This window comes from Macrotis lagotis, chromosome 6 (genome assembly GCF_037893015.1).
Source record: "Macrotis lagotis isolate mMagLag1 chromosome 6, bilby.v1.9.chrom.fasta, whole genome shotgun sequence".
Lineage (NCBI taxonomy): Eukaryota > Metazoa > Chordata > Mammalia > Peramelemorphia > Peramelidae > Macrotis > Macrotis lagotis.
This window is the reverse complement of record NC_133663.1, coordinates 182,114,850-182,133,724: the sequence shown is the minus strand read 5'-3', so window position 1 is coordinate 182,133,724 and position 18,875 is coordinate 182,114,850. Positions and strand designations below refer to the sequence as shown.

General features: G+C 33.5%; 1 protein-coding gene across 10 annotated transcripts in view; it reads right to left on the bottom strand.

Moving 5' to 3' along the window:
- Positions 1–18,875, bottom strand: part of ARHGEF7 (Rho guanine nucleotide exchange factor 7) — a 314,501-nt gene that overhangs the window by 165,219 nt on the left and 130,407 nt on the right. For 9 of the 10 annotated variants that reach the window (XM_074192051.1, XM_074192046.1, XM_074192042.1 and 6 more), the window contains 2 exons: positions 13,898–14,028; positions 6,448–6,649 (listed from right to left, as the gene is read on the bottom strand). In XM_074192051.1, the coding sequence (XP_074048152.1) occupies positions 6,448–6,649; positions 13,898–14,028 (333 nt within the window). Of the gene's footprint in view, positions 1–130; positions 6,424–6,447; positions 6,650–13,897; positions 14,029–18,875 lie in introns of those variants that run through there. The other variant, XM_074192049.1, reaches the window with a different exon arrangement.

Sequence of the window (18,875 nt, the reverse complement as noted above, 5' to 3'; positions counted from 1 at the left end):
ACAATCAATAATTAAAAAAATAAAGTAGGTGGCTTGCTTCTTCAACTCAGTGGCCATGCCCCCAAGGTGAACACCTCCCTCAGGCTATATAATCCTTCTCCCTCCCCAACAATGACCTATTGGTATTTACCTTGCATTGTATTAGGGTCTTTTTTCACAGACCAATACCAGCATCTGCCTGCTTCTGTGTGTCTGCCATTGACTCAATCTCTGTGGACGTGAGCGGAGGTTTTCTAAGTCATTTAACATTCTATGAGTACCTAGGTGATTATATTATTATAGAATGATTAGAAGAACTCCACCTTCTTTTAAGTTGTTATATGCTATATCCTTTAAAAGAGAAGCAATTTGTGAATACAGTAAAGAATGGGTACTAAATTTTATTAACTCTATCAAATTATAATTTTAAAAAATCACTGCATTAAAGCCAAAGAGATCATTTATGACAAACAATCACCCATTGAAAGAATACTCTCTACAACATCTTACACCAAAGGCTATTCCAATCTGTCTGAGCACAGCTAGAGATGGGAAGCTCACTACCTAGGGAAACCTATGGAAGTCATAGGTCAGTGCAGGTTGCCCACTAAAAAAAAAAAGTTAAGGACAGAGAGTCAATTAGGCAGATGTAAAAAAAAAAAACTCTTACTAATCCAAAAAATCTCAACAAGGATATATAAATACTCAGCAAAGATATACTTTGACAAAGTGCAGCTCTCTACATCACTACTCATAAAAAATGCATACCAAGATGGTAACATAAATAACCCTCCAAAAAATTCAAAAAAGTTCATCGAGGGGCAGCTAGGTGGCACAGTGGATAGAGCACCTGCCCTGGAGTCAGGAGTACCTAAGCTCAAATCCAGCCTCAGACACTTAATAATTACCCAGCTGTGTGGCATTGGGCAAGCCACTTAACCCCATTTGCCTTGCAAAAAAACGAAAAAAAAAAAAGTTCAGCAGGTCCATCAGGTCCAAAGAGCTATATATTTCCTCAATAATTTGTCAAAAATTGGACATTCATTTTTCCTACTCTCGTTTGAGGTCTCCATGCCTTGCATATTCTTTAAATCACAAATGTCTAATCTGAGATGAACAAATATGTGAGACACAACTTATTTCACGTTATTGTTGTTCTTATTTAGCCAGTCTAGTCATGTTCAAACTTTTTATGACCCATTTGGGATTTTCTTGGCAAATATGATGGTCTTTTCTCAATTCTCAACCTACTTGATTTCTTTTTAATATTAAGTACTTATTGACTTCTACTATAAATAAACTCAATGCAAAAAAAAAAAATTTCTTTTGTATCCCCTATATAGTTTTGCCATTTTCTTCTCCATGTCATTTTACAAATTGGGGGGGGGGGGGGAGCAGCAGGCAGCCAAACAGGGTTTAGTGACTTGCCCAAGATCACATAGCTAGTAAGTACCTGAGGCTGGATGTGAATTCTGGAAGAGGGAGTCTTCCCAACTTCCGGTCTGGCACTCTATGCACTATGGCACACCTTGCACCAACATCATAGAGTCCATGAAAGGTAGAAATATTTTTTATTTACCTTAGCACCTTACCTTGCCCCTAGCACAGAACTCAGCACAAAACAGCTGAACTGAAATGAATCCCAATTTGGAACAGCTCTATTATTAGAAATTTCTTCCTCATGTTGTCTGCTTCTCTATGCTTTCTATACCTGTTTCCAGCTTTCTTTAAAGTTCTGTTTTACAATTTGACCTATTTCTTTTCTATCACTATATAATACCTAATATTCAAGACTGTGCAACAAATTCAAATTTCATCCACTGGCCAACAAATATTGTCAAAAATTACTCTATCGTGTTCAAGTAACAAGCAGAATAGAAAAAAAAGTCATCAATTTTAAAAAAAGAGAAGCCTACAGATACTTCCACTAGGCTTTTCTAACTTGTATCCCTAGACATATTTTCATAATTAAAATTTATATCTATATGTTATCAGAAAGAAAAGAATCTCATTTAGTTCTGTTAAACAACTCAATAAGAAAATAATTCCACATAATTCAAGTAAAAAAGGCAAGAGATAAATAGCACAGAGTACTATACCCCACCAAAATCCAAAGCAGGCTTAAGGGGAGGCACAGAGAAACATAGTTTATTTATCTAGAAATCTGCTGACATGGATATGTACATATAGTTAAATAATTACAAAAACAAGATAAGAAATGGATTAAGAACATGTTGGATCAACAAAGTCAATGACACCAAATCATAGTCCCTATTACCTATGGCCATAAGAAAAACTGTGTCTATCTATAAAAATACCAATATAAAGAAACAAACTTACATTCACATACAATGCCTTCACATTTATTCAGTCACTTGACAAAAAGCTATTAAGTGAAAAAACTATGTGAAAAACACTATTAGGTGTTGGGAGAGTCAAAAAAGAAAAAACCTAAGACATACTATCTGTCCTCATGGAGTTTAAAGTCTGGTAGAAAAGATAATAATTATTTAAAATATCAAAAAGCATGTGAATATTTCAAACTAGATATTCCAGAGTCATTTCATATTCAACATGCCTAAAACTGAACTCATCTTTCCCCCTAAAATAGGAATAACTCAAATGAGAAAATGGATTAAGGCACTCTGCAATCCTTAAAACTACATAAAGTGACTGTTAAGCATTATTAATATTACTACTACTATTACTATTATCATTACAACAATTATTATTGTTATTATCAGCCTATATTCATCTGGTCCACAGTTTTGATGATGACTTTATTCCCTAAAGCATTCAACTGCACCCCTACTGAGCTCAAACAATAATAATAGAGCAAGACAGAAGTATGCTGCTAAATATTTAACATATAGGCTCTTGAAAAAGACAGAAAAAAATGCACACACATACACTTTTAAGATTGATCTGCATAGGGAGACTAGGTGGCGCAGTGGATAAAGCACCAGCCCTGAAGTCAGGAGTACCTAGGTTCAAATCCGGTCTCAGACACTTAATAATTACCTAGCCGTGTGGCCTTGGGCAAGCCACTTAACCCCATTGCCTTGCAAAAACCTTAAAAAAAAAAGATTGATCTGCATAACTATCACTTTCTTTCGTCTAAACAATCAATAAAACAATAAATAAAGCCCTTGTATGGAGCAGTTGTCATTTTTGAAGTATAAATGCTGATACAGAAAATTTGATCACCAACTTCCTATTTAGAACTGGCTTAGGGGTGGCTAGATGGTGTAGATGATTGAACACCAGCCCTGGAGTCAGGAAGATCTAAGTTCAAATCCGACCTCAGATTTTAATAATTACCTGGCTGTGTGACCTTGAGCAAGTCATTTAACCCCATTGAAATAACCCCCCCTCCAAAAAAAATAGAATTGACTTCAAGACTACTGAAGGGACCACCCACCACGTTTCAGGTATGGAAGATATCCACAATATCTTAGACATCTAACTTCCCCTCATCCAAGATCTTCAATTAGATGCAATGTCTTGCCTCCACAATGCCTTTTATATCTGACCCCTTTTATCTACTTTTATGGCTTCTACATTATTTTAGATGCTCATCATTGCTCACCTAAATTACTGCAATTACCTTCTAGTCTTCTTACTGAGTCTCTCTCTCTACTCCATTTCATGTTATACAATATTGCAAAAGTAATTTTCCTTAAATGCAGATATAACCATATAACTACATTGCAACTATAGTGTATTCCTATTACATCTAGCATAAAATATAAATTCCTCTTCTTAACTTTTAAAGCAATACACAACATACCCCAACCTATCTTCCCAGTATCACTGGTCATCAATATCCCTACTGCAATCTATAATTGGTTCAATTTGACTTTCTCTCTGTCTCACACATGATATTCAATCTTCAATTTCTATGCCTTGCACTGGCTGACTTGGCTTTCCTTCATGACTGGAAATGCATTTCCTCTTAACTTCAACTTTATAGAGTCCTTCCCTTATATAATATAAACTCATCATCAGTAAACAATGTTACCTTAATACAGGGTGGCCTGGGATATAGGAAACAGAAGTGGGGACTTTAGAGAAACAAAGTATTCTAATTTGCCTTAAGGTGGAGTGAGCAAAAGAGCATAGTGGGAAATGACCTAAGAGTATTTTTAAGGGTACTTTGCAACTCCTTATCACAGTCTTCTAGCTATTTTTCTCAAACACCCAATATCTTGTCTTTCTATATTTTTCTCTGTAGTGACTTGAGACCTCAAAAATCATCTCAATGCAAATTCCTTTATTTCAGTAGTCACCTCTCTTGAGGTCTATATCTCTTTAAGTTCTTGGCTTGTACACCTCATACTTAATAGGGCACCTCTAACTAGTTTAATCTCACAACTTTGAGTCTCTTTCTTTTCCAGTACATATTACACACACTGCTGCAAAAATAATTTCCCCTTAAATGCAGATCTAATCATAAAACTACATAACTCCACCAACTAAAGTGACTTCTTGTTAATCCTATAAAAAATGTAAAATATATAAATAACATTTAATATTTTATATAATTTATAATAGAAATAAAACATATAATTATATAAAAAATTAACGAAGACTAAGCTTAATAAGTTTCCCCAAAACAGTTTCCTCCCTCTGATTTCACTATTCAGTAAAAATACCATCTACTCAATTTACCAAATTTAGGCAATATCTTTGATTCCTCTCTTCTTCATAACAGTTTATGAAATGTGCCTGCAACACAGCTTTTCCTTCTATATTGTCTATCATCAGTGCCTCTATTCTAATACAAACCCTCATTATCACCCAAATGAGCTGGGTGTGGTGCACTTCTAACATGTATTCCTATATATAGTGTGTTTTCCTCTATAAACCATTTTTCCTGTACATGTTTTTTTCCATGCAAACCTTGCATTTGCTTAAAAATATCAGTAATTCTCTATCGAAGAATTCAAATTCCTTAATCTAGAAGTTGTAGTCTTCTACAACTTAGTGCCATCATGCCTAGCATGATGGACACAATAGCTAGTGGATTTAAAATTGAAAGACTCTCAATTCTTAGCTCTACCATTCTCTAGGCATGTGATCATAAGCAAAAGCACAGTCTCCTTTGGGAGTTCCAATTATCGATTTGCAAAATGAAGGGGACTAGGCTGTAGGATTTCTCTAGATTCTTTCAGAATTTTACATTCCTTCATCTTGCCTTTTATGTCTACTTCATGCTATTCATCTCCATGTATTTCCTACACCTCAGCCAAAGAAAATTATTAGCCATTTTTTCCTGTATGGAGGAAGTACTTTTCTACCCCTTTGCCTTTACTCATCCCTTTGGAATGCCTCCCTTTCCTCAATTGCTGCATTTCTGCCCATTTTTTAAAAGTCCAACTTAAAGGTTACCTCCCTCCAGGAAGCCTTCTCTGACACCCCTTCAGAGTGCATACAACACTTAGCTTACATCTTTACCACGTACATATTGAGTATGATTTTGTGTTACAGTGAATTGTGAATGTGTCATATCCTCATACTAGACAAGAAGTTCTTTTTTTTTTTTTAAGGTTTTTGCAAGGCAATGGGGTGAAGTGGCTTGCCCAAGGCCACACAGCTAGGTAATTATTAAGTATCAGAGGCCAGATTTGAACTCAGGTACTCCTGACTCCAGTGCCAGTGCTCTATCCACTGCACCACCTAGCCACCTGACAAAATGTTCTTAAACTGTAGTTCATGCAATTGTTGTTGCTGGGTTTTTTACTATGTTGATAAAAATATTTCAATATAATTGATTTCCTTTTACATCTATATTGTGCATTCTAGGCATTTAATTCTAGGCATTAATTTAGTTAATTCACATTCTGTGAAGGAGTAATTAAGTTTCAATCCTTCTGTGAAGGAGTATCTAAGAATGTTAAAGGGGCTCATCCATGAAATTAAAAAAAAAAAGGTTAAGAAATATTAGACTATTAACTACAAAAACGCCAAGAAAGTTATCAATGTCTCAGCTAAACTTGGTATCTTATCCTGGACCCAACACACTGTTCTGGGATCAAAGGATACTTAATGAATATGTCAAATTACAAAGACAATAAGGAGTGACTGGGGAGTTCTAAATAATGATCAAATCTGTTCACAAAGATTAGTCTGAGAATGTTATTATAGATGAAATAGGAAAAGAGCAGAGGTGAAGAATTTCCCCATCCTGAAAGATGTGGCATTTGAAATACTAAAGATTATTACCAAAATAGTAACAATTTAAAAATATCTTTTTAAATTTATGTATCTTTTTGGTTCTGTAATCTTTGTACTAATAGGATATAATAAATTCCACTTAACAAAATGAAAACTAGAACAAAAATTTGATCAGTTATTCAAACAGCAGAAAAATGTTAGTAGCAGATCTAGTTAATTATATACCAAGCTCCTTCTGCTCCTCTTTAAAGAAATGACAGTTTTACAAATATGTAAACTTCAAATACTTACCATTTGATTTGATTTCTCGTACATAGTTGCTAGGGAACCAGCCTGTTTTGCCATTGTGAGTGCCCTCCCACCAGCCCCCTTCTTCTACTCTTGTGACATGGATGATGTCTCCTTTTGTAAAAGAAAGTTCATCTTCATTTGTTTGCTGGAAATTAAATTTTGCTCTCACCACCAGTTGATGGTTGCTATTATCCGTCATGTCCTAAAATGAAAGAATAAACAAGGAAAGTTAAAATCTATTTTCTTATTAACTTGGACATTTACTACACAAAACCTTTAAATTAACTGAAATTAATTCTATTTTAAATTTTGGAAATAGAATGAAGAGAAAATAGTTGTTATATTTTTTTAATCTTACTTTATATTGATGTTAAAAAAAATTATTGGATCATAAATCTAGAAGCAACTTTACTATCCAGTCAACCCTTGTTTTATAGGTAAGGAAAATGAGACCTTGAGAAAGTCAGAGGTAAACAAGTGAAAAAGTTGGAATTCCAAACAATCGAAATTTGAACCAAGGTGCTCTGGTTCCAAATGGTGTCTGATATTTTTGAAAAAGAAATTGCATTTAAAAATAAAAAGTTTAACTATGTACATGTGACCAGATTATCCTAAAAATATTCCTCTTATTAGGAGCTTTTTATTTTTAACTTTCAAAGTGGCGAGAATTTAATGTGACTACAATTATTTAATGGCTCTTTTGAGTTCTTGTAGCTATTAGAGATTTTTAAAATGAAGCTTATGTTATCATTCTCTTCAAAATTATATAATTCTAAAGGGAAATGACACTGGAAATTTCCATAAGAAAATTACAGCATTTTGATGAGCTCAGAATTTCACTGGTGAGTGCATCCCCTCATCTCATTTAACAGAAAGAAAAGACAAAGCTTAAACCACTTGACTAGTCATTTTGACAAATAAAATAGCAGTAAAAAATTTGGTTCAAAATAGAACCCAACTGCCTTATCTGTTATTCTTCAGTCTTAACACATAACCAATTTTCAGGTCACACATATTATCTATATATATTCCATATTATTTCTCACATGAAAATCATCTTGTTACCTGGAACTCTAAGCCTGCCAGATCAAGCTAGACTAAGGCTTTATGTAGTATCACCAAGAAACTATTAGAGCTTTTGTGGCAACAAGCAATTAGAGAGCACTGAAAGTACCATGGGTCTAGGATATTCTTCACTGAAGCAACTAGATAAGATGAATACACAGATGGACTAAATCAACAGACTGCCTATCAGGTTTGTTTTCTATGTTGTGGCTATATAATACATTTTCATTTATTGGTTTTTTGGGGAGGCAATAGGGTTAAGTGGCTTTCCCAAGGCCACACAGCTAGGCAATTATTAAGTATCTGAGGCCATATTTGAACTCAGGTACTCCTGACTCCAGGGCCGGTGCTCTACCACTGAGCCACCTAGCCACCTAGCCACCCCCTAGACATTTTGTTTTTCCATTGTGGGTGGTTAGACCAACACTTTTAATACCACTGGTGAGTGTTTGAATTTCAAAGTCATCTCCCTATCTGTATTTTTTATAATCTTACCATGTATATGAAAGATCCTTTTTGAGGAGGCATCAGAACATATATCAATATTTTAAAATTCAACATATATTAGGCACTACAGGATGTTCTAGTTTCTACAACTTTCCTTCAGGTGACTGTAAAGATGTATTCTGTTGTAGTAATTTTTGAAAAGTCTGTCTATATTCCCTTTGTTCATGATGAATATTTTCAATGCATGAATAAGAATATTCAAATAAACATTTTATAAAGATGAAAAATAAATTATGTGGGTTGGCAGTTGCTGATGTCTTTGTGACTTTTTTCTTTCAACAATATTTTCTTACCTCTTAGAATCTTCCCTTCTCTAAGAATTCTTGAAACCTGATCCAAACTGCCTAGATATAACTGCCTTTAAAATAGACCTCATGAAAACTTTTTCTCCATATCTGATCAGGTCCAGCTTCCCTTCAAGGTTTCATCTTCTTAGGATCATGATCACTACCACCTCCTCACATAGTACTCCCAGAGGAATAATGTTCAACCAAACATGAAAGTTCCATCACTATCATCAACGAAAACAGAATGGAGTTTCATTGACTGTACTTTCATAAGACTGTCCAGTTAGTAAATGACAGCCAAGGATTAAAAATGATAGCAGAGTGTTCATTTTTCCTTTGAGTTTTTCTTCCTTGAAGTATTTATCTACCAATTAATCAAAATTAGCCTAAACCAAATGCCAAAATCTCTAAAAGTTAAAAAATGTTCTGAGTGATATTTTTGTCTTTATTTTTAGGAAAGAAAGCCTCTTCTGCAATGTTTTACAAATAAACATATTCTCAATGACCAGTGTTGCTCTTTTCTGTAATGGCTTTTCATTTGTGAAAATGATTAAATGTTTGGTGACTGGAGGCATTTCTAGTCTTTTTTCAGTCTTCTCATGGCAACAGCTTCATATCAAACTTCTCTAAAAATTGTAATAATCATTTCCCACTTTTCATATTCTACATATGATTTAGATATATTGAATTGGAGGTGCTACAATACTACAAAATGTTTTCTCATCTTTATGTTTTTTTTAATATTACTTTATATTGATGTTAAAAATCATTGGATCATAATCTAGAAGCAACTTTACTATCCAGTCAACCCACTTGTTTGCTCTAACCACTTCAAACTTGCACCTGTAAACATGTTGTTCCCATTTAATAAAAGGAAAATTACATAGTGGAAAATGCATGTATTTGGAGGCAGCAGAACAGAGTTTGTATTGAAATTCTGCTTTTCTGCACTTTCCTCTCAGAACCTCAGTTTCCTTATCTATAAATTGAAAGGCACCTTTCCATGATTAGTATTTCTCTATCTACCCTGTATTTATTTTATATTCATTATGCAAATATGATAATAATATAAGTTGTCTCCCCCAATGGAATTTGTCTTCCTTATGAGTTGGTATTTTTTTGATTCTTTGTCAATTTTTTACTATGTCCAAAGCACAATAAATGATCAATAAAATGTTCATTGAATTATTGATTGATCATTTCTAAATCCTACAATGCTAAAATATAGTCCATTTAAATTTTATGATGTTCAGTTTTATGATGCTCAACTCACCTTATCCTGTGCTCTTCTAGGAAAAGGCACTAATAATAATTTACAAACAGAATATTTCCAGTGTACACTATTAGGACTTGGGGTCCCTTTCATTTTCTTATTCAGAAACCATATTTTCTTCACTCATGGTCTTTATCACCCTCCCTTGTGTTTAGGTGTCTTGTCATAGTCTTCATAGAATTTATGAAGTGAAAAGATTCATAGACAAAATGGAATTTCATTGACTGTACTTTCACAAGAATGTCCAGGTAGTAAATGACAAAGCCAAGGATTAAAAAGCAAGTCTCCAAATCTAGCCTTTTCCCACTGTAGTATAAAGTTTATTCTCTACTAAGGTAACTGGTACAAAAAATTCAAGTATCTCCTCAATGATTCACTTAAGTGTCTCCTTTTCTTAAGAGCAAAAACTGTTTTATAACTGTCTTTGTGTGCCATCTTATGCAAGTACTCTTGAAGATTTTTATATTGAAATTTATCTTATGTTTCTTGTTTATCTAACTATGAACTGAAAATATTAGGAAGATAAAGAACATGGAATCTTAAATTTGCAGAATTTTCTCCTCTACAAAAATATTACTTTCATTAAAAGTTTTCTCCATTAAGAACTTGCACTTCTTTACTAAAATCTAAATCAAAAGTTATTATTCTTCTAAAATTGCACTTGACAGGGCAGCTAGATGGCACAGTGGATAGAGCATGCCCCTGGAGTCAGGAGGATCTGAGTTCAAATATAACCTCAGATACTTAATAACAACCTAGCTGTGTGACCTTGGGAAAGTCACTTAATTTCACTGCCTTGAAAAAGAAATTTTAAAAAATGTATTTAAAACTGCACTTGACAAGAACTAATTTCCACTTTCACTCTTCATAGTTAAACTTCCACCCTCTACCCTCAATTTACCAACTAAATAAGATGAAGGAGGGAGTGAGAGGCAGGAGCTTTTTACATGCACAAATGTCATCTTTAGAAACAAATAGGGTACCTACTGCTCCACTTCACAGATTTATACCAAAGGACAATTAAAATATATTGTACTCTCCTAAAACTAGTATTAAATAAGCAAGGTAAATAGACTAACACAAAGAGAGGGAAACACTTAAGCCTTAGATAAAGGATGAATGAAATCAGTTAGAAAGGAAAACAGGATGGGAAAGGTAAACAAGGAGATAGGAGAGTATGAATGGGGGAGTTAGGTGTCAAGAAAGTGACAAGAGGGGAAAATGTGTTTTAAATACTACAGATTTCAGAGAAAATTTTCATTTTCAGAAAGAGGAAAAAATGTGGCTCTTTCATAGACCACAGATTCATTTAAAATCAAAGATAGTTAGAGATGAAAGACTTACATAATTCTATATAACTGCCTAGATTTAAAGATGAGGAAACTGAACCTAAGAAAGTTATACAACCTGTTCAAAGTTACAACAAATAAGAGGTAAGAAGGGGACCAAAGTATAGGCTTTCTGACTCTTAAGGGCATTGTTATTCCCGATACTCCATGTTGTCATCCAAAGTATGGAAAAATTTAAACGATAGCACAGCAATCAGTATTAATTATAAAGACAGAATCAGTAGATAAAATATCTGTATTAAAAAACATTATTTCTTCTCCTCTGTCATAATCATGACTGAAGTACTCTGCTTTTTTCTGGGAAGTCTTATGTATTACTTAGAGAAACATTCAAAGAAATATTAAGCTTGTTTGGTATTTTTTTCCCTGAAAAACAAATTTGTTGGTTCTTTTTGACTAATAGGTTACAACCAAGTTCATCAAGATGTCAAATAAAAACTGACATAATATGTGCTTCTCAGCTTTGATAAATTGCATTTAAAAGTTACCTACACTTCCTGTTTAAATCTTCTGTTTTGTAAATTATGATTATTATTCCATCATGTATCCACTATGATCTTCATTATATTTTCTGCTCTGTAAACTCATCCACAGTAATTTCCGTAAATCTGTTTTGCATAAAATTCACATGTACCTAATCCTGGTCATAAATTCCAACAACCGAAAACAGCTGTAGAAATTAAGTCAATATATATGCTTTTCCAAAACCAGACAAGACTGAGCATACAAAAGAATCCTGCACCTAGCCAGTTAGAAATAGTAAATATCCTTTAGGATCAAATGCTTTGTAATAAATGTTATATAAAGCAAGAGTTTAAAAGTTCTAAGAAAATAAATGCTTTCAAACCAATTCATGAATGTGAAACAGGGAAGCTTATAGTTCATTACAGAGTGTTGGATTTAATAGCAGATATTGCTATTTAAAAAAGAAACCTCACAAACTGAGCCTCCACTAAGAGAAATTAGTAAAATAACTTGAGGGAAAAGAAAATGAAAGGGGGGGGGGTGTATGGAGGAAGAGGAGCTGGATGGGAAGAAGAGGGAGAAAGGCAAAAGGTAGAATACATTTGAAATTTTGTTTCATTCAAAATTAAGCACAGTTTTCAAGTAAAAGGCCACAAATATTCTGTTCACATCCTTTCTGGATTTCTTTTACGATCAGACAAAGACAATTTTTTTCCCAAATCTCTTTAAATTGGAGCCATAATTCTCCCAAAGCAATTCTGAACTCTTAATGTCCTGGCTGTGTGACCTTGGGCAAGTTACTTAATCCCATTGCCTTAAATTTAAAAAAAAATTTAAATCAAAAAATTTTATTTCAATCAAATTCAGAAAACAGGGAAATAGTGCTACTTTGAGAAGGAAAAAAAGAACAGATAAATAGCAAAGAAATGTTTCTGGTTTCTTACTTTCTATTGTTTTTGCTGAGTCACTTCAGTTGTATCCAACACTTTTCAATTTCATTTGCCAAGAAGCAAAGATACTGGAATGGCTTGCTATTTTCCTCTCTAGTTCATTTTACAGATGAGGAAACTGAGACAAACAGAGTTAAATGATTTGCACAGGATTACAAATCTAGTAAGTGTTGGAGGTCAAATTTGAACTTAAGATAGATGACATAGATTCTATCTGTTATAACACCTAACTGCCTGATCTATTTTCTGTTAGCTGCCTTAAGTAGTGGAGAGGACTATTTATTTTACTTTTGTGCAATATGCCTTATGGATTTTTACTACTGATACCTAAAATACTGTGATTAATAAACTCAAACCTATGGAGTTCTTCAAAAAAAAAAATCCTTAGTACAAACAGCAAGTTGAACATACATTACTGACTAGTTAATACTGTTTTTGCCTACCAGTCCTCATTTCTGTCTTAAAGTTCACATGAATAAACACATTCAGCTAATATCACAAAAAAAAATCTATATCAGTACATACACAAGTAAAATTAAAACTAAGGAAAATCCTACAATATAGATGCAGCTTATAACATTCACATTTAACTTGATATATTTATTTCTGATCTGAAATAACTATTTCTAACTTTGAAGCACTTCTATCTCATCAAAAATAGCATTAATTTAAAGATATAAGTTATGGTTTATTGTGCAAGGCAAAGGAGGCAAATGGTGCTTCAGAGCCTTTTGTCCTATTGAAATGATCTTTGTGTTTAAAAATGTCATTAAAACAACAACCTTTAAATCAAGTTCTACCTTTTTTATACTATCTTCAGCTAAAACTATGTTCTTGTTTTTTATTTACTTTTTGCTATGTCTTTTCCACTTTCATCATTAATGTCGTCTATGCTCATTCTGATAATACCAAAATAAATTTTCTTCACTTAATCTATCCATTAATTTAGAGCTCTTTGCCTTAAACTATTTATTTGGTATCATATAGGTTTTCTTCTTTTATGAAACAGTCTGACTTTTAAAAGCACTTTAAATCACATTTTTAGGTAGAGAGAAAATGACAGCTGGAGAATTTAGGTTTTATAGATCCCCTATTTATTCTTGTCCTCTCTAAGTGGATTCCTTTAAAATACATCTGTATTCCAACATTTTGGTATAAGAGGACATTTATACAGAGGATTAAATAAGAAAATAGCACACAGCATTCATTTATGGAAGGTGCAAATAAGATCTCTCTCTCTTTCTCTCTCTCTTTCTGTCACCCTCAATCATTCCCTTTCTCTCTCTTTCTAGATTGCTCTCTCTAGCTCTCTCTCTCTCTCTCTCACTCTGTCTCTCTCTCCCTGTCTCTCTGTCTCTGTCTGTCTGTCTGTCTCTCCCCCCCTTCCCCCACCCCCATCAGAATTTATGGAGACTCTTGCTAGGCATTATCCTGTCAAAAGAATAGAAGAATAGAGAAATCCAAGACAAATAACTTTTATTCTTTTACAGCACCACTTTAATAAAATATGTATGTGTTCACAAACAAGTCAATCTTTATTTTAATCAAACTTACCAAACTTCGATACTGGCCCTGGAACAATTTTGAAGTCCGACTGAGCAAAGACTGAGATCCAAGGGAATCAAAGGACTTTATTCGATGAGATGAGGGCCGAGCACATACAGAGTCACTTCCCAGCCCAATGTCTGAAAAGGTTATGCACAAAAAAAGTTGAAGATGTCTAATACCAGCATCTTGACTATGCTACTAGACATTTAAAATAGGATAGCAACATAAGAATATACCAAAAGACTTCCACAAAACAAGCCATTTATACAGTAGACAAAGAAGTGCTTCATTGTCCACTGTATAAATGACATGCATTCATTCCCCAATTACATTTTCAGAAATTATCTGCTGCTAAAAAATCATATCAATTCATTTTTGCATAATTTTAAAATGTTTGATTATTAAAATTATCTAAGATATTTCCTAATATGAAGAATCCTTTGCAATAATTTTCATTACTTACTCTTCACCTAGGAAAAGCAAATCTCTCCAAACAACTGGCTTAACAAAGGCAAGAGAGGGTAGAAGAATCAAAAGGGAAGGACTTATTCACAACAAAACAGAAAAGATTCATGTTCAAAACAAATTGAGGACAACTGGTGGGGATTTTTTCCATTCATTCAATGCCTAAAACAGTGAAAAGCACATGCTAAATGTTTAATAAATACTTTTGATTGATTTTCAGCCTGGAAGAACCTTCCAGGGAGACTATACTGCAAAAGTCCTCTCTCATCTGTCAAATGAAGATACCTTCATCATTTTGCTTTCAGTTTGGTGCCCAGGATAAAATGAGATAATACATATGAAAACATCATAAGCAATTAATTTTCCTATCTTTGACTAATACCAACATCCCAAACTGCATAATATGCCACTCATCTTATCAAATAGGATACTAGTACCCTATTTCTGAGAGATACCTCCATGCCTTTTAAGAAAAATAAAACTTCCCAGACATACAGATATGGATATCCCTAACAGTTCAGGTCATAATACAACTATTTCAATGTCATATAAAGAAAACAGAACCACCCACATTTTCCTTTTTAAATACAAAAACAATTTCAACACTATACATCAATAAATGAGCCAATTAATAAGATTAAACTTAATCAGACTAAATATAAAGTCCTGAACATGGTTTTTAAAAGTCATTTATTCCAGTAAAGAACTGGAGAAGAAAGTACTCCATTTGAAAAAGACGTAGGAATTTTAGGAACTGGCAAGCTCAATATGAATCAATAGTTTTAATATAGTGGTCAAAATGTTCATATGACTTTAGTATGCACTTTATAGAAGCACATTTTTTTAAAAGTAAGATCATATAGTCACACTGCACTCTGCTCTGGTCAGATTCCATCTGGAATACTGTGTTCAGTTCTAGGTATGTTTGAGAAAGGAAATTAACAAAAATGGAAAAATATCTGGAGGAGAGCAAAGCTCAGCTTTAGCACCACCTTCCAATCCCACCCACTCCTACCTAGAGGCTTACCTCTCCAAATCTTGTATTTATTTTATATATATTATTCAAATACAAAATGTCTGGATATGTCATTATCCCCTCCCCAAAAGAATAAAAGCTCCTTGAAAAATACTTTGTTTGGCATTTTGTCTTTATCTTTAGTGTCTAAGACAGAGGACCAACTGATAAACACTTGTTCTTTGATGGATTGTTTGAAAATGGTGAGGTTTTTATCAAATCATGTCATTAGAGAATGATTTGATGGAAATGTTTAGCTTGAAGAGGGGAAAAAAACAGGGGAGGCAAGGAACTCACTAAAAAGAGTTGGAAACTGTCTTCATATACTTGAAAGATCATGATGTGGAGAATATATTAAACATTCTGATAGGTCCTAGAGATCAGGACTGGGAAAAATGGGCAGGTTATTAACAGCAAGTATCCAGAGAGTGCTTACAAGTCTATAAAACCCCTTACAAATGATTTGTTCATCCTCAGAAGAGTCCTGGGCAGTAGGTAAAACAGATGTTATTGTACCCTATATTTCAAACAAGGAAACTGAGTTCAATGAATTTAAGTGACTTTTGTCCAGTACACTATAAAATAGCATTTGAACACAGTTTCCAGTACACCACTGTTACTCAGAATCCAGTTCTACATTAATCTGCATGATGCCTTTCCTTGTTCCCCTAGATGCTGTCCCTGTCCTCCCCCACAAAATATCTTCCAATTACTTTGTGTATATAAAGTATAAGGAGGGCATATGCAATTTCATTTTTTACCTTTGGACCCACATTACTTAACTTACTAATAAAATATGTGTGGATTAATTACAGGAAAATATTATTAACTATCAGAATTGAGCAAACGTAGAATGGGTGGATTCAAAAGGTAAACAATTTCTTATTGCTAGTGGTCTTCAAATAAAGACTGTATGACCACTTTAAAATGCTGAGGCCTGGAGCCAGAATCAATATACTAGACAATTTGATGGAAGTAGTACAACAATGCCTCCCCACTCACAACTCTTTCAAAAAGTTGAAGATAATGCACCACACATTAAAATCCTAATAGAAAAGTTCCAGAAAAAAAATAAGTGAATCATTTTCCAGTCCAAGGAAGCAGAAGGAAGCAGGTAATAAGGTCTGCAGACAACTGGGTCAGGGTTCTAAACCAGCACCTTGTAAGAAGCATTTGACAAAATACAACATTTATTCCTACTAAACATACTAGAGAGCATAGGAAAAAATATTAGAGAGCATATCTGTAATGGAGATAAGCCAGAAAAATTCCCAATAAAATTTGTATGAAATAAGGATGCCCATTATCTCCACTATCATTCAATATTGTAGTAGAAATGTAAGCTACAGCAATAAGAAGAAAAAGAAATTGAAGGAATTAGGATCAAGCAACGAGCAAACAAAATTCTTACTCTGCAGGTGATATGACTTGAGAACCCTAGAAAATCAACTAAAACACTACTTGAAATGACAACTTCAGCAAAGTTGCAGTATATAAAATAAACACACAAATCATCAGCATAGATATATATATATATAAAACAAAGTACATTTGAGAGAGAAGAGAAATTCTTTTCAAAATAGCTACCCAATATAAAACAATTGGGCTTCTACATGCCAAGACAAATCCAGGAATTATATGAAAACAATTATAAAACACTTTTCATACAAATAAAGTCAGATTTCAACAATATAGAAACATATTAATTGCTCATAGGTAGGCCAAACCAAAAAATGTCAATGAGAATTCTACCTAAATGAATTTGCTTATTTGCCAAACAACCAAAACATTATTTTATAAAAGTAAAAAGAAACTCATGATAAAAATTGAAGAAAAAAATGAAATAAGATGATCTAGCCATACCAACCCTCAAATTTCATCATGAGTAATCATCAAAACCATCTGGTACTGGCTAAGAAACACAGAAGTTGATCAGTGGAATAGATGAGACACACAAGACACAGTAAATTTGATAAATCCAAAAACTGCAACTTTTGAAACAAGAATTCACCATTTGACAAAACACTACAGGAAAAATTGGAAAACAGTATGGCAGAAACTAAATATAGACCAACACTTCACACTAGATATCAAAGATGAAGTTGAAATGATTTAAACATAAAGGATGATACCAAAAACAAATTAGGAGAGGAAGGAACAGTTTGCCCATAAAATCTCTGGTAAAGGGAAGAATTTAGGTCCAACAAGAGATGGAGAGCATTACAAAAATAAAATGGATCATTTTGATAATAAATTTTTCCCCACAAACTAAATGCAACCAAGTTAAGAAGTAAAGCAGAAAGATGAATAACAATTTTTACAGTGGCTGTGAGAAAGGTGTCGATCTCAAATATGTAGATTTTTGAATCAAATTCATAAGAAAACAAGTTATTTCCCAACTGATAAATGGTTAAAAGGACAGGGACAGGGAGTTTTCAGGATGAAAAAAAAATCAAAACTATCTACAGTCACTATTGATTAGAGAAATGCAAATTAAAATAACTCTGAGGTACCACTTCACATCTCAAATTGGCTAATATGACAGTAAAGGAAAAATGACAAATTATTAGCAGGGATGCCCATCAAGTGGGGAATGGCTAAACAAATTGTGACTGAACTGAAACAATTCTGTACTATTAAGAAATGATGAACAAACTGATTTTAGAAAAACATGAAAGACATATCATGTGATGCAAAGGAGAGTGACCTGAGAACATTGTAAATAGTAATAGCAATACTGTATGATGACAACCTGTAAATGACAGCTATTCTCAGCAATTCCAATGACAATTGCAATGGACTCATGATTAAAAAAAAACCTCCAAAGAAAAAAATGAGAATTTGAATGTATATAGAAGCACACTATATTTCACTTTTTTTCATTTTTTACTTTTATGTTTGTGCCTTCTTTCATAACATGACCAATATGGAAATGTTTTTCATGATTACACATCTATAACCTATATCAAATTTCTTACCATCATCAGAAAGGGGAGAGGTGAGGAAAAAGGGAGAAAATTCGGAACTCAAATGTCTTTTTTTTAAAATTAATGCTAAAATCGGACTTTAAATCTAGTTAGGGTAAAATATTATTTAAAAATTAGAACTAAATTTGCACAAATTCAAAATGATTCCCTAAAAGTCACATAATACAATGACAAAAGGTTTATAAAAAGGTATTCTTTTGCTAGAGGGAGGTTGAAATGATATGTGATATGTGCTCAAGAGGGATCTGATACTGATTCCCCTCATTTTTCATTATTTATTTATAAATTACAGCATGGGGACGGCTACGTAGCACAGTGGATAAAGCACTGGCCCTGGAGTCAGCAGTACCTGGGTTCAAATCCGGTCTCAGACACTTAATAATTACCTAGCTGTGTGGCCTTAGGCAAGCCACTTAACCCCATTTGCCTTGCAAAAAAAAATCCAGTTTTTTTTTTTATAAATTACAGCATGGATTGCATCACACTGGCTCATATGACATAGTTTCTAGCTTTCTTC